Below are 22511 nucleotides of genomic sequence, written 5' to 3' on the forward strand. Positions count from 1 at the left end.
ATAGTGGCTGTTGACCCTCGTTTTGGTCAACTTACACGGAGTCAAATGCTTGATGTGATAGAAAGTATTGAAATAAATCTAATAGAAAGAAAAGTAAACGACACAACAGATTATAGTGGTTCGGCCCCACGAATTGGTAATGACCTACGTCCACTTAAGCTATTATTGATCTTGATTCTCAAAGGAGTGATCAAAGAACTAGGGTTCTTCGAGTTTCACAAGCCTTAGAGGGATGAATAATACAACTGAAAGATAATAGCTAAAATTCTCTTCTAAAGCATAAACAAAAATCAGCCAAAAGTCCCTTCCTTGAGTTATTTCTATCTATTTATAAGCTCAAGGAGGGTTACATGAATTAGTTACAGATATTCTTTCCTAACTAATCGGATAATCAGGTATCATGGGAGATAATCTCGGATATGATGACAATTGTACAAGATTATCTCAAAATATACGGAGTACACGACCAAGTTGGTCGTATATAAAACCCAAATGTTGTGTCAGGGGAATCTCCCTGGTCGATGGTCGAACAGAACCTCTGCCAGGTATCAGCCACGTGTTAAAAATGTTTGCCACATCATCCACACCTGCTTTTGGGATAACATTTGTCCCCCAAGTTTATTTATTACGACCAGCAATAAATAAACTTTTAGGAACATGACCTTTCGATTACCCCACCAAATCTGTCAGAGTAGTTCGTGCCTCCTCGGAAAAAGTGACCTACTCACGTCCAATCATACCTTTTAGTTTCCCAAGCAAACTTTTGATGGCTATCACTCTTCCCCACGCCTCGAAAAATGGGAACTTATGATTACCTATTTTGTCCATATCTCAGGCAATATATATAGCTTCAAGAATTTCCTTTTCACTTTCCACAAGCTATTTTTCTGTCAAGAACCCCCAAGTCAGAACCCAGAATTTCTTTGAAGACCATCCTTCGTCGTTCCAGGAATCCGCTGTTCGCACACCTAAACTCGGCCTTTCTCCAGGACTTCACAATTTTCGTATAGGTAATCTTCATAACTTTTGCACCCTTTACTTTGCTGTGCATGCCGATTTAAGCTAGTTTTTTTAGGTTTTGATACTGCTCTGTGTTCTTGGGTAGAGATGCATGAAAATAGGGCATTTGTCGAGTGATGCTAGATATGGTAGTGTATATTTGCCTTTTAGGGGTTATGAATCAGTTTGATAGTCGAGATCATAAATTTAGGACGTAAAATCGAAGTAAAAATTCTATTTTTAGGCTAGTTGAAAAACTGGGTTTTTCTCGCCCTTACTGAAGTTGAAAAAGCTTTTTCAGAAAAAACTTTTTACTTTCACTTTTTTATCTGTTTTTCAAATTGTTCGTATGAAAAATTTAGTTTTCGTTAGAATGCTGCTGTATAAAAGTTAGAATTTTATAACCGAGCAACGTTATTCTAACCAACTTTTTAGGCTTTTCAGCCTCACCTCCCCCTTTTTCTGTTCACAGCTTTTAATGCCAGATTTGTGGGGAGGTGAGAGGCCAATAGATGACGATCTACTTGCGCAGCTGCTTAAGGGAGAAGAACAGCTAGCCCAGTGCATCCACGAGATTCCTTTCTTTAGAATTTCTCCTCCCAGACCTCAACCAACTCCAGTTAGAATGGGTCGTGTTAAGTCCACTGCCCAAAAGAAGAAAAAACCTGAAAACCCTTCCAATCCTCCAGCCCAGCCTGACTCGCAAGCTGGGATTCCTTCCACCAGTGGTCGAGAAAATATTGTTCTTGACCCTCACATTCAAGTTAGGTCCCGTCCTCGGCATTCAGTTCTTCTTGACGTCGAGTGGTATCTTTCCCCACTCAGCCAAGTAACCCCTAGGATGCTACCCAACTACCTCAGAAAGTACGACCTTTCTGAGGTAACCCTCAAAATTCCTTCTGCAGATGAGCGGGAAAATTTTCCTGGAGGTGTTTACAGCGCCTGGTCGAGATATATCACATAGAGGCTGGGGCTACCCTTCCTCTCCATCCATTCTTCCAGGGGGTGGCGAACTACTTTGGAGTCGCCCCCTTCCAAATTACACCAAAATGGATATAGAATGATTGCTGCACTCTATATCCTTTATAACCACAAGCAATGGCCAGAGCCTACCCCCACGAGGTCAATTACCTTTTTGACCTTAAGTCCAACCCCCAACAATCTGGTACGGGGTTCTTTCATTTTTGTCACCAGGAGACCAACCGAACCTTCCTGAGTGACACCACCCATATTTCAAACGTGGGGAAATATAGTCAGGAGTATTTCCTCACACCTGGCATGGTTGTAAATAACCCGGCCTTCGCTCGAGGAGGTAAAAGTCTTTTCCAACTAGTCGTTTTTTTTACTTAGCAATTTTCCTTGCATTTTTTCTGAAACTTCTTGTGTTTTTTAGGCCCATGGTTACGACTAGACCCAACACCAGACATGGTGTTAAGGTCTGCCATGTTGGCCAGCATGACGGACGTTGAGAAGAGCGTCAAATCTATGGTCACCGAGGCCAACTTAAGGCTAGCTGGCCTCCTGGCCCCTCATCAGGATGTGAGGGAACCTGCGGCAGGAAGTTCCACTGCCGAGGAAAATCCCGAGCAGCAACCACACCACCGTCTCCTCCTCGACGGAGACTGGCTGGGGTTACAATCAGGGAACCTGTTGGCACTCCCCCAGCAGAAAGGTCTTCTGCCCCCCAAGGAAAGGGAAAACAAAAGGCACTCGAGCCTGTCATAGACTTAGACGAGTCATCTAACGAAAAAAATATTGTTATTTCACTCTTAGATAACTTGCCAATTCCCTGTCATTTATTCGACGGGGATGGCAATTTTACATATGCTCCAAACTTAGAGCCAGACTTCTTCATGCCAGAGAGTGAGTGTATGACTAGTAGAGTCAATAGTGTAGCGGCCAATAGTAATAGCTTGGGTATTTGACTTTGTAAATTTCTTTATTTCTTTTCTGATGCAACATAACTTGTCATCTATTTTTGGCTTACTGTCCGCATGTTTATCTCTTTTGCAGAAATGGCTTCTGCAAACATCTTTGATCTCTACAGCACTCAGGAGGAAGAAGAAGTTCCCTTGGTCCGAAAGAAGAAATTGACCAGGAAACATGATGGGGAGCCCAGTCAGATGCCTTCGGCCAAGAAGAACCGAGCCACCGATCCTTCGAATGATGGGCCCTCTGGTCAAACATTTGCCCAGCCTCCTGCTCCTCTCGAGAAGGAAATTCCACCTCCACCTGCTCCTGCTGCCACGAATCCTTCACCTCCGGCCCCTACTAAACAGACTCAACAAGTTGAGGGTGTTCCCCCTGGGGCTAAGCTATCGGGCCGCTCCCTAAGGTCGGCCAAGGATCGCCTTGCTCACATTCTTAAGCATGACCGCTACAAAGAGGTCATGGCTGAAGCAGAAACAATGGGGGTCAACCAGATCCTCAATAAAGCCCTCTATGAAGTGGCCAGTGTAAGTAATCTTCCTTCTCTTTTGTTCTCATGGTTCTGATTTTCATTTTTGAAGTCAGTCTAACTCTTATTCTTTGATTGTAGGCAATGCTAACCATGACGGTTGCTCGCGCCCGCGCGGGTGCAAGCATCGAGCAGTCCCGAGCTAGGGAGTTGAAGCTAATGGAGGAGCTTCGAGCCGCGGAGGCAAGGCACGCGGAGAGCTGGAGGTGGTGACCCAGCAGAAGGATTCTTTGGTTGCGGAGCTGGTGGAGAAATAGGCCTCTTTGGAAAGTGCTAGAAAACAGAGAGAGGAATACCAGGAGGCCAGCCGAATCAACTGGCACGAAGTCAAAAAGCTCCAGGAGGAAAATATTGCGAAGGACAGGAGCATTTCCATCCTCAAGAGCCAAGTGGAGCAACTCAAGCTCACGAACGCCAAGGACCTGGAAAGGTACAAGAATGTGACACTTTGATGTTTCTACGACTTCTGGAAACACAATCAAAGTGCCAATTTTAGCTACCTTCCAGAGGATGCCAGGAATGCTGAGTTGGCTCGCTGTGCTGCTCGACTGGCTGTTGAAGATAGGGCCAGAGTTCCTGCCTCCCCCAAGATTTCGCTGGCCATGGGGATGGATGGAGGGGAAGCTGTAGAAGACGCAGTTAACCGAAATTCTCCCCAAGATCCTCCCGCTGCTCCTTAGCTTTGTTTTTTTACTTGTTTTATTTTCTTTTCTTTACATGACAAACATGTCATGATGCTAAGACAATATTTATTTTCTTATTGCTGCATGGGCAGCTTTTCCTTTTAACTTAACATTTACATCCGAGCAGTATTGCTCGCGGTGTAAAAGGATTCCTTTGATGTTATAATATTTCTGCTTTATTATAACATCTGTTCGCATGACCGAACTTAGCATAGTACTTTGGCTTGATTTAACAAAATATAAATTTTGAAAAATACTACCATAGCATGCTTTCACTTATTTTGCTCATGTGTTTACATACCTCTTGGTATGCTTTGCTTTCTATGTACCTTATATGCCCCCCAAGTGATTGAGGAGCTTTAGTTCCTTGGTCACTTTCCTTGACCACAACCTGTACGAACATTACTGCTCGATATAAAATGTAAAACTTATAATACAGCAAAACAACACACGTAATGAACAAATACTTGTGAAAAATCACAAAGTTTGGCAAGAATGACTGATTGCACACAATCCCTTATAATTCTCGTATTTAAATGGACTAAACATGTCTTTACGAGTGATCTTTAAAAGATCTTACACTTGTAAGAGATTAGCCATATAACATGACTAGCCCTTTTTCAAAACTTATAAAAAGTATTAATTAATACAAGCCAGTCCTTTAAGAAGGACTGTTTACTGATAATACTTGTGCAGGTTTTCTCCATTCCAATAACGCGGAACGAGATCTCCATTTAAGCGTGCAAGTTTGTTAGTGCCTGGATGAAGAACTTCTTCAATCTGGTAAGGTCCTTCCCAGTTTGGTCCGAGTACTCCAGCAGCTTGGTCGCAGGTGTTTAAGAAAACTCTTCGAAGTACTAAGTCTCCTACGTTGAGCTTTCTTTCTTTTACTTTGGAGTTAAAATATCGAGCGACTTTTTGCTGGTACGCAGCTACTCGGAGTTGGGCTTTCTCTCGTTTCTCCTTGATCAGGTCTAGGGACTCCATCAACAGTTGGCTATTTTGGTCTTGGTCGTATGTGATTCTGTGATGCGAGGGTGGATCTAACTCGACAGGCAACATAGCTTCATACCCGTATGCTAAGGAAAATGGGGTATGACCTGTCACTGTTCGATGAGACGTTCTATACGACCAGAGTACTTCAGGCAGCTGTTCTGGCCATGCTCCTTTAGCATCTTCAAGTCTTTTCTTCAGGGTATCTTTTGTTTTGTTCAGATAGGCCACAATTTTTAGGCCTCGTGCTTGATACTCCCCTAAGACCTGATTCATTACCAGCTGTGAATCACTGTAAATATCCAGCACTTTTATGTTCATGTCTTTGGCTAACCTTAACCCAGCGAGTAGGGCTTCATACTCAGCTTCGTTGTTCGAAGCGGTGAAATCAAACCTAATTGCGCAGTGAAATCGATGCCCTTCTGGCGTTATCAATATCACTCTCGCTCCCGCGTGAGATTCGTTGGATGATCCGTCTGTGAATAGTTTCCACGAAGGAGCTTCAACTTGAGGCTCAGGTGCACTAGGCTTTTCACCCTCCTCGTTGTCTGGGAGTTCAGTGAATTCAACAATGAAATCAGCCAAGACTTGTCTTTTTATTGCTGCTCACGGTGAGTATGTTATATCGAACTGCCCAAGTTCGACTGCCCATTTCAAAAACCGACCAGCAGCCTCTGGTTTTTGCAAAACTTGCCGAAGGGGCTGGTCAATCAAGACTGTGATTGGATGGGCTTGGAAGTAAGGACGTAACTTCCTTGAGGCCAAAATTAGGCAATAGGCTAATCTGTCAATGGGAGGATATCTCAATTCAGCTCCGATTAATCTCTTGCTCACATAATACACCGCCTTTTGTACGCCTTCTTCTTCTCTCACTAACACTGCACTAGCAGCATATTCGGTGATCGCCATGTATATGAACAAAGTTTCCCCCATCTACAGGCTTTGATAAGACGGGAGGTTGTGCCATGTGGGCTTTCAAGGCTTGGAAAGCTTGTTCACAGTCTTCAGTCCACTCGAACTTCTTGTTGCCCCTAAGTAGATTAAAGAAAGGGACACACTTATCTGTTGATTTTGAAATAAATCTACTAAGCACGGCAATCCTTCCAGTCAAACTTTGCACATCTTTTATTTTTACTAGCGATTTCATATCGATCAGGGCCTTGATATTTTCAGCATTAGCCTCAATTCCTCTCGAATTGACGATGAACCCCAAGAACTTCCCTGATCTTACTCCGAATGAACATTTGAGAGGATTTAGCTTCATTTGATACTTGTTCAGAACATTGAAACACTCTTGTAAATCCTTCACATGTCCTTCTGCCTTTTTTGACTTCACTAGCATGTCATCAACGTACACCTCCATGTTTACCCCGATCAACTCCTTAAACATGTGGTTAACTAGTCGCTGGTAAGTCGCACCAGCGTTTTTCAATCTGAAGGGCATTACTTTGTAACAGTATAGCCCTGTATCGGTCCGAAAGCTAGTGTGATCCTCGTCAGGGGGATGCATACTAATCTGATTGTACCCTGAGTATGCATCCATGAAATAGAGGATCTCATGGCCTGCAGTTGCATCGACTAGCTGGTTGATCCTTGGGAGCGGGAAGCAATCTTTAGGACAGGCTTTATTAAGGTCTATGAAATCCACACAAGTCTTCCATTTTCCATTCGGTTTGGGAACCAATACTGGATTAGAGACCCATGATGGATAAAATGCCACCCTGATGAACCCATTCTCCTTCAATCTTTCAGCCTCTTCCTTTACGGCTTTTGATCTGTCTTTATCGAGCAGGCGCCTTTTCTGTTGCACGGGTGGAAAGCTTTTGTCAACGTTCAGGGGATTTATCCCAACCATGTCTTTGTGTGAATCGGCAAAAACTTCCTGGTTCTTCCTCAAAAATTCCACCAGTTCATATTTGGTTGTTGTCTCTAAGTTTTTGCCGACCTTCACAACTTTGGTCGGATGTTCTTCGTCGAGTTGGACCTCTTCAAGGTCCTCGACAGGTCCTATATCTTCTATAAAATCCCCAAAGCGAGGATCTAAGTCTCTATCCTCACTTTGGGCAACACCCTATTTGGTGACTTCATCACCTGATTGGGCTTGTACATCAATGGCCATCTGCAACTTTTCTGGGGGAGCACTCCTCGACATACCCTTCTTGGCCTTAGTGATTGAGGCATTGTAGCACTCCCTTGCTTCCCTCTGGTTTCCCAATACGCGTCCTACCGCTGCGTCTGTTGGGAATTTCATGGCTAAGTGCCATATAGAGGTGATGGCCCGAAGGTCGACCAGTATTGGCCTTCCAATTACTGCATTGTAGTCCGAAGGACAATCAACTACTATAAAAGTAGTGAGTAATGTCCTGGTGGCGAGCGTAGTACCTGTTGTTACTGAAAGCCTGATTGACCCTGTTGGAGTGAGTCCCTCACCAGAGAAACCATAAATTGTTTGGTTGCAGGGCTCCATGTCCTTGACGGACAACTTAATCCGTTCCAGCGAAGATTTATACAGGATGTTAACTGAACTTCTTGTATTGACCAGTACTCTTTTCACAATCATGTTGGCTATCTGAACAACCACGACCAGCGGATTGGAATGTGGGAACCGGACATGCTGGGCATCACAATCAGAGAAAGTTATTGCACCGTCCTTTGTTCGAGCCTTCTTTGATGCTCAATCTTCCATAGTCATCATCTCGATGTCCTGGTCGTGATGTAGGGTCCGAGCGTATCGTTCCCTTGCCTTTCCGCTGTTTCCCGCAAGGTGCAGACCTCCGCAGATGGTGAGTAAGCTGCCAGCCACGGGAACAGGCTGTAAAGGTGGCGAGCACTAGCGTGTATGCAGCTGCTCGTTGCCATCTGGAGCCTCTCATTGGGAAGTTCCCACGGCCCACACGTATCTCCTCAAGTGTCCTTGTCTAATAAGGAACTCAATTTCATCCTTCAGCTGGTTACACTCATTCGTATCTTGTCCGTAATCGTTATGAAAATGACAGAACTTGGTCGCATCCCTTTATGAAATATCCTTTCGAATGGGAGCGGGTCTTTTGTAAGGCACACTGGAACTTGTGGCCTGATACACCTCTACTCGAGACTCGACAAGGGCAGTGTAGTTGGTGAACCTTGGCTCATAACGATTGCCCTTAGCGCACTTACTCTCGGAGGTAGAGGGCTCGTTATGGGGCCTCTTCTCCCCATTCTTGTCGTTGCCATTCCCATTGCCTTTGCCATTGCCGTTGGGCTTTGACCCATTGGCGGCTTTGGTGGGGTCTTCAGTCCCCTTATCTTTATTTGGGGTCTTTCCCTCACTGGCAATTGCATCCTCGAGCTTGTTGTATCGATCAGCTAGATCTAAAAATTATTGGGTAGTTTTAACCCCATGCTTCCTGAGGCTACTCCAAAGAGGCGTACGATGCCTAACTCCTACAGTTAAGGCCATCATTTTGCCTTTGTCTCCCACTGTTTTGGCCCCAACTGCTGCTCGCATGAAACGCTGGACATAATCTTTCAGTGGTTCTCCTTCTTGCTGGCGTATCTCGACCAGCTGGTTTGCCTCAGTTGGGTGCACACGACCCGCGTAGAATTGTCCATAAAACTCCTTTACAAACATCTCCCAAGATACAATAATTGCAGGATGGAACTTAAAGAACCACTCCTATTCAGCATCAGAAAGTGTTGCAGGGAAGATCCTGCACTGAGCGTCTTCAGACACCTTTTGAATGTCCATTTGTATCTCAAATTTTTTGACATGAGATACTGGGTCACCATACCCGTCAAAGTTTAGAAGTGTGGGCATTTTAAACTTACTGGGGGTTTCAGCCATTGTGATCCTTTGTATGAAAGGAGTGCCCCTTCTCCTATCATACTCGATATGAGACGTTCTTCCCCCGACCAGATGTTGCACTGCTTGGTTCAGGGCATCTATTTGGGCCTGAACTGCCTCAGGAATTGCCGGGGCTTCTGGTGCCGGGGGAAAGTACTCGTCATGCCATTCTCGGCGGTCGTTGAGTACATCCCTTAGATCGTCATCCCTTCGCTGCTGCTCGCTGGCTCCGAGACAGCTAAAGACGTTGTTTTTTCTGGGCTGCCGCCCAACATTATCTCCTGCATGTCAATTTTCTCTAGGTGGGGGGTTTCTTCCTCCACCTCTTTCCTCGTTCCACCGACCACCGTTCCCTCTGCCTGAGTCGGCCTCATTCTAGCCGTGGCCATCTCTGAACCTCGATTGGCTATGGTGGGACTGACTGTTTCCTCGGTTTCCTCCTTAGGCTGGAACTTCTCGAGCGTTAGGGGGAGGCCTGCGCTTGTCGGTAGGTCCCCATGCGTTATCATGTCATTGGGGGCCCCTGACCACAGAGCCTGTCTCTGAGTTCCTTCTGTTGCCAGAAGGGCCCTGCCCCCTGCTCAGTGGGTGCGGCTCTTCACCCCTTGGCGTCTAGGGCTGCGGGGCTACTGCCCAGCCATATTCTGCCTTGGATGTGGGGGATTGCCTCAACCAGCCTGGGATGGAGGTTGCGTCTTCGGGTCCCTAGGTGGGACATCATCCTGAGGCATTGGTGGCTGCTCCGGCCTTTGAGGGCTTGTTGGCTAGAGCGGAGGCTAGGATCGTGACCTCTTTGAGGTGGCCCATTTGGGGGTTGGTTAGGCTGCGAGGTAGGCGTAGCCTGATTCCTAGTCAATTGGAGGGCTGCCATGGCATCCCTCTGACGACGGTCCATCTCCGCCTGTCTTTCACTTAGCTCTTGGTGTTGGCGCTCTATTTCTTGCTGCTGTCGCGCCATGGTCTCCGCAGCACTTTCTTGACTGGCCCTCAGATTGGGCAATTCATCTTGCAATACTCTCAGAGTATTTCTCAGCATTTTGGAGTCCTGTTCCTCCTCATCAAACTCCAAGTGTGGCTCATTCCTAGCCATGTTCGGAGGAGGAGGTTGAGATGGTGCAGCGTCAGCAGCCTGCCCAGTCTTCCTGGTTGCTTTGCCATTAGTGCTTCAACCACCTCATCTCAAGCTCTCAATGAAAGCACCAGAATGTTGACCCTTATTTTGGTCAACTGACATAGATTCAAATGCTTGATGTGATAGAAAGTATTGAAATAAATCTAATGGAAAGAAAAGTAAACGACACAACAAATTATAGTGGTTCGGCCCCACGAATTGGTAATGACCTACGTCCACTTAAGCTATTATTGATCTTGATTCTCAAAGGAGTGATCAAAGAACTAGGGTTCTTCGAGTTTCACAAGCCTTAGAGGGATGAATAATACAACCGAAAGATAATAGCTAAAATTCTCTTCTAAAGCATAAAAAAAAATCAGCCAAAAGTCCCTTCCTTGAGTTATTTCTCTCTATTTATAGGCTCAAGGAGGGTTACATGAATTAGTTACAGATATTCTTTCCTAACTAATCAGATAATCAGGTATCATGGGAGATAATCTCGGATATGATGACAATTGTACAAGATTATCTCAAAATATACGGAGTACACGGCCAAGCTGGTCGTATATAAAACCCAAATGCTGTGTCAGGGGAATCTCCCTGGTCGATGGTCGAACAGAACCTTCGCCAGGTGTCAGCCACGTGTTAAAAATGCTTGCCACGTCATCCACACCTGCTTTTTGGATAACAATGACACATTTTTAAAACAAATATGAATAATAATGAAACAAAAAAATGATTTGCTGAAGGGGAAATAAGGGTATAAAATTCATACCAAGATAACTAGAAGTTCCAATAATGAAAACCCTAATGAACCTAAAAAATAAAAAGAATAAAGCCCCAGTAGAAATTACTCAGTTTTTGATACCCTACTATAAGTTCTATCTAGATGACAAAGAACTAACGTTTACCAATTACAACTAAAATTATATACAACTAAATGGTATTAAAATAACTATAATAACTTTAATCTCAAATTACATGGAAAAAATAGAAGAACAGTCTACTCCTGGCCTGCTTCCAATCTGTTCCTGACCTGTGAGACACAACAAGGAAAAATCCAATGTTTAATACCAATCAAAGTTTATAACAAACCACAAGACACATCATACATTCAAAACTTGCCAAATTAGATTAGCAAGAAGATGTCCAATATTAATACTACAGTATCACAATAATAGACAAACAACAACATAAAGAAATAGAATCCATATATAGCACAACAAATTATAATCTGTTTATCTCCAAAACCTATAAACTAGATTTTTTTAAAATGGAGTATAATAGAAACTAGAAAGCATAATTCTCTATTCTTTATAAATCGCTATTCTAATAAATTTTAGAATAACATGTGGTTTTATAAAAGATAAATCAACATGAGTCGATAAATTTCTAGAAAGACAAGCAGCATAACGGCTGCAACATTGGACATCCCCTAATTTTAAAAAATTTCAAACATATCACATAAACAATCCTAGAGCAGTCTAGTAAATCACATTATGCTTATTCACTGATAACTGAATTTTATTTCTTAATTCACAATTAATTTCTATAACCCAAAACAAATAAAATGTGGGATAGAAATTATACCAAATGTTCAGGATAGTGAAACGGATTTGAGGATGACGTTTGGAGCTCGAGACGAACCTCGGAACACCCAAAAGTGGTTGTTGGCCGAGAGTCCCACCGGAGCTCTGTCGATAACAGTGGTAATTCAAGAAAATAGTGACTGGATTTCGAAGCCTAAGGCTCAGGGGATGTTATGGTGGTGGTGGTTCTTCGTGGAACGGAACGTGGTGGCCAGATTGGAGCTAAAAAGTTTCAAACTCCATAGATTCCAACAAACACCAAAAATGAAATCCGACGACTTCCAACTCGATCCTGGTTGAGTTTTGCTTGCCTGAAAGTGTTGAGTATGATGGTGGTGGCAACTCGGCTCACAATGATCAAAGGTTGTCAGAATCTTGTTGGAAATTTTGGGAAAACCAAAAATTGCAGGAACATTGAAGGCTTCGTTGTCCACCTTAGGGGGCGCGTGAGGGCGTGGGCTCGCATGGGTCGAAGCTTTGGCAGCCTCTAAATTTCCTTGGTCGGCGTGTGTAGCTGGTGGTGGCGGGGAAGGCAGCAGTCTGGCTCCATAAAGACGTAGGCGGGAGAAAGTGAGGGAAGGAGAGAGGTCGGGTGGGAGAAAGAGATCCGAGAGAGAGAGGAGAGAGAAAGAAGAAGAAGAAGAAGAAAGAGAAGAAAAGAAAGAGAAAGAGGGATCGAGGGCTGAGTGGAAGAATAGGGTTTGTATTATTATTATTATTTTTTTTAATTTAGTTATTAATAAATTTTTAATTTATTAATTAATTATTATTTTTTAGTACCCACTTTGAGCGTCATCAATACTCTTTTAGTACACTCAAATTGTGCCCTTAAAAGTTTCCACTGACTCAAATTTCCCCATAGTCTTTTAGGAACCACATCAGTAACTAAGACTCACATTGTGTGTCCTAACATGTATTTTTTAAGGACTCTCAGTGAGTGTCCTAAAAGTTTAAGAGATATTTTTAATGCTCGCATCTAGGTGAGTGCCCTAAAAAAGCGTCATAAAAACTAATTTTTGTAATAGTGATTCAAAATAAAAATACTAATACTGAAATTAGATTTATCCTTTTAATATAAAAAATATATATTTTAAAAATTATACATGTAAAAAATTTATTGCTGACTTATACTATTATTATCTTTTAACAACACTAAAATACAATGATCATATGCATGTACGTATCCATTGGTGCAATAACAAAATAAATTAAAATATGAATATAACAAATTTGTACAATAGGCAATGTAATAATTTTATGCTTAAATTTCTCCCAACCATTCGAGCTATCTTTTTAATACAAAACAAAAGGATGGAGAAGTGCCTTATCTAATCCTAACTTACCAAACAACATTAAAAAAAAAACTTATTCTCCTCTCCATCCCTCTTCTTCTCCATCATTCTTAAGTAATTCATCACTCCTCCCTATCCTTCTTACGAGACATAATGCCTTCAATGATTTTAAAAATGTATATTCTTTTTTGGATTATTCTACGTCCCTCAATTATATTTGATCTACACCATGGAAGTGAATATGAAACAAGAGAACATGATATCATTCCAAGAATCATATCATAATCCATTATTTCCTTTAAAAAGTTATTAAATGAAAAACTTGCTAAACTCCCATATATTTTTTCTCTTCTCCTTCATCCCAAATCTACACAAATCATTTTGTCGAAAAATTAGAGGACACACACCAAACAATTTCTCTAACCTATACTCGCCACTTGCTAAAACCGCTTATTTGCTTATTGAGCTTTTATTGTCTCTTTCTTTGGTTTCATAGTAATATACTTTTCAACATGGATAAGTCAAATGTTTAATCTTGTTAACTTGACTTACAAACAATATAATAAAAAAAGGGAAGTTTATAAAAATACTTCAGATTTAAAAAGATTACTAAAAATACAGAATTTGGAAAAAATTACAAAACTACAAAGAAGTATAATCGTAAATACAGAGTTTTTTTTGTAAATAAAGTTTAAAAATTTGTAACAATAAAGTTTTTTTTTGTAACCAAAGTTTACAAATTTGTAAACAATATTTATAGAATAAATATAAAATTTTAACAAGAAGCAGAAGAATTGTTACTAACTATTATCCGTATTTTTGTAAAATTCTGTATTTTTTTATTTATTTTTAATTTACAATGATATGTATAATTTTTCAAAAAATTAAATGAGTTTCTCATCAATACTACCACAAGTGGAACACTTTTTTTTCGGGTAAGATTTTATTAGAAAATTAATTGAAGTTTATTAACTTAAAGTAAAACCAAATTTACTTATTATTAAAAAATCAAGTATGGAAACTCCTTTAAGATAGAACAAGTAGCTTTGAGTGACTTTATTGTTAGGATTTATGCCCTAAAAGCATGTAAAGACATTTTATTGATTTAAATAAAAGTACAATTTTATTATATTTGAATGTTATAATTATTGTTTGAATAATTTATATGAAATAGAAGAAAAATTCATATTCATTTATAAGGATATGATCTTGTATTAGTACGAGAGAATTAAGATCATATACAATGAATAAAAAGGTCAATAATATATTAAACTAAGAAATATTTAATGAATGGTTACTAGTACGGTTTACTAAGCATACGGGATGCATATAATCTAGATTCAGATTACTGATGTGGATAGACATCTTGGTAAAAATACTATATATAATAGAGATTATATATGATAGGTTCGATATGAATTAACTATCTTTATAAACTTACCATTTGTCATCAAGATTTAATTCTTATCATAATGGATGATCATTTGTAGATCAGTCTAAATCTAAAGTAGTCATGAACTCTTGTTTGTGCTTATTGGATTTTTTGATTCACTCATTAAGGTCTCTTAATATAACAAGGCTAGTGATTTTGTTTTGGAGATTCAATATCATGGATGGCTGGGAGCATGATTTACAATAATGGAATACGTACTTTCCTAACGAATCGACTATTGGTTCCCTCAAGGGTTAATTCTGGAACTCAATAACTATTGAGCTGAAATCTATAATTTGATTATAGATTAATTATTCGCTAGTGAATTAATAGTACTTAAGGATCAAGAGGTAATTAAAATGATAAAATAGTAATTTTGACCAGCTCTAATTAACGAACCAATAAATGGTGGACATAACTACATTTATTGATTATATCAATGGACTACAAGAGAAAACTCTGTAAATATAATTCTATAAATAATTAGAGTACAATTTCATATTTATAGTGGAGAAATCAAGTAATTAATAAATAATATTATTAGATTAAAGAGTTTAATTAATAATCTAGTTTATTGCAGCTTCTTATTATAGGTACATGGTCCCTAAGTCACCTCTACCCTACACTGTCAAGGGTAAGGATGTCATAAGGAACATTTGTAGAGAGGACTAAATTGCAAATGAATTAATTTTTTGGGGCAAGGAAATAAATATGTGATAATTATGGGTAATTGATTAATTGTGAATTAATTAATTAGTTAACTATATATCTTTTACTCTGAAAAACTTTATGTTAAAATAATTATTAATCATGTTTTGATTAATATAGAAAGGGTTCAATTATTATCTTATTATAAGATATTTATTTATCTTAAACTGATATTTTAAGATAAAGTTAATTTTGTATTAAATGATATTTATTTTGGGATAAATATATTATCTTAAATATTAATTAAACAAACAAATGAGAAAATCAGGGAGAATCACTAAGTAGCTCACGCCACTCACAGTACTGCATAGTGAGCGTTGCCTAACTCAGCTCGTACATCCTCTTCAGTAAGTTTAACTTTGCTTATATGATCATCAATCAGTTGATGCATGATTGTCACATAATGGGAAAGTAATTGGGTGACAACATTTTATGAATGAAAATAAAAAAAAAAATAATTTTATTATTTGAAAAATATCAATAATTTGGAAAGTAAATATGATGCATGAATGTAACAATTAAAACACATAAACTAACATTTACTATTCCACAATAAAACTACCCAACAAATAAAGTGTCGCCTTAGGGTCGATCAAGTTAAATTCAGATAGCTTATAAGACAATCTTATCTTTATTATTTAAAACTTAAAATAACTCTTTATTTTCTCTTTTAAAAATAAAGTACCGCTGGTTTGGCCAAGATGCAATTATCCACTGCAAAATCTTAATTGCATCTTTGTAAGTGTAACTCATTATTTCAGAATTCACGACTTAACTTAGAGAGTGTCGCCTTAGGGTTGGTCAAGCCTAAAATACATCACTCTTTCCTATCTTCGTAAGAAGTCAACCTTGATATTAATATGTCTAGAAACCTTCATTAGGGGGACGGAAACAAAATCGTCTCGAGGGCCTATTCATATCCACGGTGTTGTACTAATAATGGAAACCATATGTCACATTGAGATGTTCACATTCTCCCACTTACTATTTTAGAAATATTGTGTTTTATTAAACTAATCAATTAATTTTAAATTAATTACTAGTTTATTAATGTAATTAATTACAAAATACATTTAATTATAAATGAGCATGTTTCTACAATTAATGCGATCTAGATAATTACCCACTACATTTATCTAACTTTACTAAAACACTTTTTAAATTAAGTTGGTTATTTTAAAGGCCTATAATAACTATTGCATTTATTATGGTGTGAGTTACCAAGTTTTATCTAATTTAATACTTAGTATTTTACATGCAATTGATTTCTTCAAAACAATTCATATAAATGATTAGGACAATCCTAAATAATCATGTTTCTAAAAGATGCATGATTAATGAAAACTGTGTGGGGTTTCATGAACGACATGTAATTGACTAATGCATGATCATGTTATCAATCAAACATTAAATAACATTTATTTAAATAAATAAACAATAAATGATAAACCAAGTACTCTTGGATATTTCTAAATTTACAACATTTGAAAAAATAGAAATAAAATTACAAAATAGTCTTAAGGTTGTTTTCAAGACTCCAAGAATGCTTCTCCTCTCTTTTAGACATTCTTGCTAATCTTTAAGAATTTGTTAGGCCAACTAATTAACTAGAAATTAACTTTCCAATTAATTTATTTAATTAAAAATAACTTTTAATTAAATAATCATTTTGTCATCTTTTTAATTTAGTTGAATTTAAATAATTAAAAAATCAAATTCAAATAATCAATTAAAATTAAGATAAAATCTTAGCCAACTAAAAGTGTTATCCCTAAATTTTCATTTTAATGACGTGGCAATCAGAGGTGACAGGTGGCAATTCGTGGCTACCTAGTTGGGCATTAATGATTAGTAAGTATGTTAACCAAGGGAAGGATATTGGTGAAAAAGATGGTTCTGCCTGGTCAGGAAATGATCTACCCAACTGGAGAATATTTTTGTCCAGTCAAAAAGGGACTCACCCGACCAGATACATGATTTGCCTGAATAGAAAGGGATTTATCCGACCAGAGATGCAGTTCATCGAACCTGTCACCTCAGCAATATGTTTCATCCGACCAGTCATCTCAAAAAAGAGTGTCATCCGACCAGCTATGTCAGATTGAGGATGTAGCCGACCGGCTATGTCAGATTGAGGACGTTGCCAACAGGATGTGTCAAAATTTCAGGAGTTAACTGCCCACTGACTTCTTTGTAGAATCTCAGTAACAACTTCAACTCGAATCGCTCGTAACTACCACGTGAATCTCTCAAATATCCCAAAGTAATAGCTATATTGTTGTAATTTAAATTTGTTTATTACTTTATTAATTAAAGTTGGTTAAAACAACCAAGGACCCCGTCAAAACGGGATATTTTTTAGGTACGATCCATGAGCCTATAAATAAAGAGCTCATGGCATCCTTGGGAGGATCAGATCTTTTTTAGACTGAAAAAACTGTCTAGATTTGAGACTTTGGGAGTGTTACTTGGGGTATTCTGAAGCATTTTCTGGGAGTTTAGAGAGAGAAACACTGTACTTTTCTACTTACACTTGAGAAACTCAGTTGACTCATATTCATCTGATCTTAAGTGTTGGCTATATATATCACAACTCCAAGTGGATTAGGCTATTACCAACAAATTGGGGCTGAACCACTATAAAATTATTTGTGTCATTTATTTTCTATTCAAGGTTTACTGTCGTTTTTGCGTCTACTCGCCGTTGGCCAAAATCGTGGTCAACATTTTTGGTGGTTTCATTGAGAGCCTGAATAGAAGAAACACACTACTATCCTACCAATATGGCACACAGAAAGCCCAGTACATCAAAAGAACCTATTAGATCAAAAGGTTCTACAATTGAGAACCCTGATATTGAGCCCAGGGTCTTTCTCAGGGAGATGACTCCAGAGGTTGAACAACTCCAGGAAGCCATGGGGGCTTTCCAGGAGGAGATGATGCAACTCAATGCTTGGCAGGAGTCTTTCCCTGACGAAATGGCCAGGCAAAAGTCTACATTTGAGCAACAAAAATGGGAAATGGATGCCAGAAGCGAAGATATTAGGCGATGGCTGGAGGAGGCCGACTGACGACATCACGAGGCAGCTATTACTTTGGAAATGGCTACTCAGTTGATCTAAGCCAATGCCCAATCCGCAGCACGAGTAGCCACCCAGGGAGCAAGAAATAACAATGTTGGTCAGAGGTCCGTTGTCAGAGCCGATTCTCGGGGGCCAGATAGAAGTAGAAGCAATACCACTATTCAGAGGGATGATGGGGTCCGCTCTGGGATTGCCTCAACGCAAAGGGAGAATTCTAGAACCCCTTCCAAGAGCCACCGGTCAGAAACTTCTAGATCAGGGAGTCGCCGGCTAGGCAGTAAGAAGACTCCACCCAGGCATAATCAGACTGGGGCTTCTCGAGATAAGAAAACTTCACAGTTTAAAGATGGATATGGTCGGGATGAGGCTAATAGTCATCACACCGACCGGTCAAAGGAGAAAGAGAGCAATGGCCAACAAGGAAGAAATGGCTGCCCTGGCCATGCCGAGAAGCCGCCACTACATCACGGCCAGAAGTGTAGTTGGAGAGAGTAGGTCCCGCACAGTAAGCCCTCTGAAAAATATAAGAGCATAGTGTTTGATCGGTTAGGAGGACATACTTCCCGGAAGGATCCAAGGGACGTTATCAGCAACAAGAGGAAGACTATCCCGATCGAAGGGCAAGATCTGAATCGCCCTGCCGGTCAAATAGAAATACTTGATGATAGTGCTCCAGATGGAAATGCCCAACCAGGAGGTCAAAACCTTGGAGCCTCGTCGGTTGCACCAGGCATCCAAGCCCAGCTTGACGCGCTAACAACTGCGTTGTAGGGTTTGTCAAAACGACCTTCCAGAATGGATGCCGTAGACCACAGGAGTGGCAGTCCATTTTGTGCCCAGATCAAAGCAGCTCAGCCACCAGCAAAATATAAAGCACCAGTGCTGCAAGTATATACAGAAAAAACAGATCCCATCAGACATGTTGGGAAATTTGAGGACCAGATAGAACTGCTCAGGGTAAGTGACGATTATCAGTGTAGAGTTTTCCTGACTACATTTTCAGATACTGCCCCCACATCTTTCTTCATTTCTCTGACCAGTGTTTCTTCTGCCTGAGTCGGCCTCATTATAATCATGGGCATCTCTGAATCTTGATTGGCTATGATGGGATCGAATGTTCCCTCGGTTACCTTCCCGGGCTGGAACCTCCCGAGCGTTAGAGGGTGGCCTGCATTGGTCGGTAGGTCCCCGTGCATTATCATGCCGTGGGGGGCCCCGGACCGCAGAGCCCGTCTCTGAGTTCCTTCTGTTGCCAGAAGGATGCTGTCATCTGCTTGGAGGGTTTGGCTCTTCATCCCTATGGCGTCTAGGACTGCGGGGCGACTTCCCGACCCTATTCTGCCTTGGTTGCGGGGGATTGCCGCGACCAGCCTGGGATGGAGGCTGTGCCTCAGGGTCCCTCAGCGGGACATCGTCCTGAGGCATCGGTGGCTGCTCGGGCCTTTGGAGGCGCAAGGGCTAGATAGGCAGGCTAGGATTGGGACCCCTTTGGGGCAGTCCATTTGTAGGCTGATCAGGCTGCGAAGCAGGTACAACCTAATTCCTAGCCAACTGTAAGGCTGCTTCGAGGGTTGCCATGGCCTCCCTCTGACGGCGGTCCATTTCCACCTATCTTTCACTTAATTCCTGGCACTGTCGTTCGATCTCTTGTTGCTGCCGCACCATAATCTCAGCAGCACTTTCTTGACTGACCCTCAGATTGGCCAATTCATCCTGCAATACCCCCAGGGTATTCCTCAGCGTCTCGGAATCCAATTCTTCCTCATCGAATTCCAAATGTGGCTCATCTTCAGTCATGTTTGGAGGAGGAGGAGGAGGAGGCAGTTGAGATGGTGCAGCGCTAGCCGCCTGTCCAGTCTTCTTTGTGGTTTTCGCCATTGAAAATTCAACAATATTATATCAAGCTCTCAATGAAAGCACCAGAATGTTGACCCTGATTTTGGTCAACTGACATGGAGTCAAAATTGCTTGATGTGGACAGATGTGTCGAAATGAGAATAATGATGAAAACAATAAAACACACAGGAATTTATAGTGGTTCGGCCCCAGAATCTAGTAATAACCTACATCCACTTGAGCTGTTATTGATATAATATTTCAATGGAGTGATCAAAGAACTAGGGTTCAATGAGTTTCACCAACCTTTGAAGAACAAAACAATATATCAAGTATGATAGCTGTAATACACTCGTAAAACTCTAATCTCAGATAATTAGAAAGCCAAAAAGACCCTTCCTTGAGCAATCTTTCTATATTTATAGGGTCAAGGAAGATTACATTAATTTGTTACAGATATTCTTTCCTAAATAATCGGATACTCAGGAAATCATGGGAGATAATTTCGGATATGATTATAACTGCATAAGATTTTCTCCAAATATAGCGAGTATACGACCAAGCTAGTTGTATTTAAAGATTGAGCGTTGCGCCATGGACATCTTTCTGGTCGATGGTCGAACAAGACTTCTGCCAGATGTCAGCCACGTGTTCAGAGATCACTTGCCATGTCATCCGTGCCTGTTTTTTGGATAACATTTGCCCCATAAGTTTATTTATTACGAGCAATAAATAAAATTTTAAGGAAACGACCCTTCGGTTTCCCCACCAGACCTGTCAGAATAATTCGCGCAATCTTGGGAAAAGTAACCTACCATTGTCTAATCACAGCTTTTCGGCTCCCAAGTAACCTTTCGACGGCTATCAGCCTTCCCAATGCTTCGAAAAAGAGGAAACTGATGATTACTTCCTTTTGATGTCACGGAAAAAAATATATATAGTCTCCCCAAAGTCTTCGTTTTCTTTTTACGCAAGCTATTACTCTTTCAAGAAACCCTAAAATCAGAGCTTCCATTTTCTTCTGGAGACCGTCTTTCAGCATTTCAAGATTCAGTTCGTGAGTTCTCCATCCCTCGAAAACTCTCTCAAATCTCCACGATCTTTTTTCTGGTAAGTCTCAGAACTTTTATGCTCTATATTTTTGCCGTGCATGCTTTTGTGGATTGACTGTTGAGTTCATTTGTTTCTAAGTTTAGATGCATGATAGTAGGGGGTTTTGTGGGTGATACTGTATAAGATGATATTTTTTCTACCATTAAGGAGTCACGAGTTAGTTTGATAGTTGAGATCACTGCTTTAGGACGTAAAACTGAAGTAAAAATTCGATTTTTGTGCCAGTTGAAAAAACAAGTTTTTCCCACCCTAAAAGGAGTTGAAAAAGCTTTTTCAAAAAACTTTTTGCTTTCACTTTTTGATCTATTTCTCAAACTGTTCGTGCAGAAAAATTAGTTTTTTGTTAGAATGTTTTTGTGTAAAAGCTTAACTTTTATACTCGACCAACGTTATTCTAAAAAACTTTCAAAATTCTTCATCCTCTTCTCCCCATTCTTCTATTCGCAGATTTTAATGCCAGATTTGTGGGGAGGTGAGCGGCCCATCGACAACGATCTTCTTGCAAAGCTTCTCGAAGACGAAGAACAACCAATCGACCGAGTTCACGAGATTCCATTTTCCAGAGTTTCTTCTAGACCTCAACCATCACCACCTCAAATGGCCGCTCTAAGTCTCCAGGCCAGAAAAAACAAAACCCTGAAAACAATTCAAATTCTCCTGCCCAACCTGATTCACAGGCTAGGGTTCCCTCGACCAGTGGTCAAGAAAATGCTGCCCCAAACCCTTGTATTCAAGTCAGGGCTCGCCCTCAGCATCAAAACCTTCCTGATGTCGAGTGGTATCTCTCTCCTGCCAGCCAGGTGACTCCCCGGATGCTTGCCAATTATCGTAGGAAGTATCCTCTTATCGGGGTCAATCTCACAATCCCTGCTGCTGACCAAAGAGCTAACCTGCCTGGGGGCGTCTATAGTGCTTGGTCCAGATATCACATAGAGGCGGGGGCTATCCTCCCTCTACATCCATTCTACCAGGGGGTGGCCAACTACTTTGGTGTTGCCCCCTTTCAAATTACCCCAAACAGATATAGAATGCTGGCCGCACTCTATATCCTTTATAAACTCAAAAAATGGCCAGAACCCACTCCTCATGAGGTCAAATTCCTCTTGACCTTAAGTCCAACCCTCAACAATACGGGACAGGCTTTTTTCATCTCTATCACCAAGAAACAAGCCGAACGTTCCTGAGTGACACTACTCATATTTCCAACGTGGGGAAGTACAATAGAGAGTACTTCCTCACGCCAGACATGACTACGAACAACCTGTCCTTCACTCGAGGAGGTAAATGCTACTTTCACAGATCGATACTTTTCCTTAGCAAACTCTTCTGCACTTCTCTAAAGTATATTGTGCCTTACAGGACCTTGGTTACGTCCGAACCCAACACCAGAC

At 40.6% G+C, this 22511-nt stretch overlaps 1 protein-coding gene across 1 annotated transcript; it reads left to right on the forward strand.

Annotated features, from left to right (window-relative positions):
• Nucleotides 1-3014: 3014 nt before the first annotated feature.
• LOC133815105 (uncharacterized) lies at nucleotides 3015-18666 on the forward strand. Its single transcript, XM_062247987.1, has 3 exons — nucleotides 3015-3455; nucleotides 3539-3575; nucleotides 18230-18666. Exons 1-3 carry the CDS (start codon nucleotides 3015-3017, stop codon nucleotides 18664-18666), a joined length of 915 nt encoding a protein of 304 aa, XP_062103971.1.
• Nucleotides 18667-22511: the final 3845 nt, after the last annotated feature.

The sequence above is a fragment of the Humulus lupulus genome, chromosome 2 (genome assembly GCF_963169125.1).
Source record: "Humulus lupulus chromosome 2, drHumLupu1.1, whole genome shotgun sequence".
NCBI lineage: Eukaryota > Viridiplantae > Streptophyta > Magnoliopsida > Rosales > Cannabaceae > Humulus > Humulus lupulus.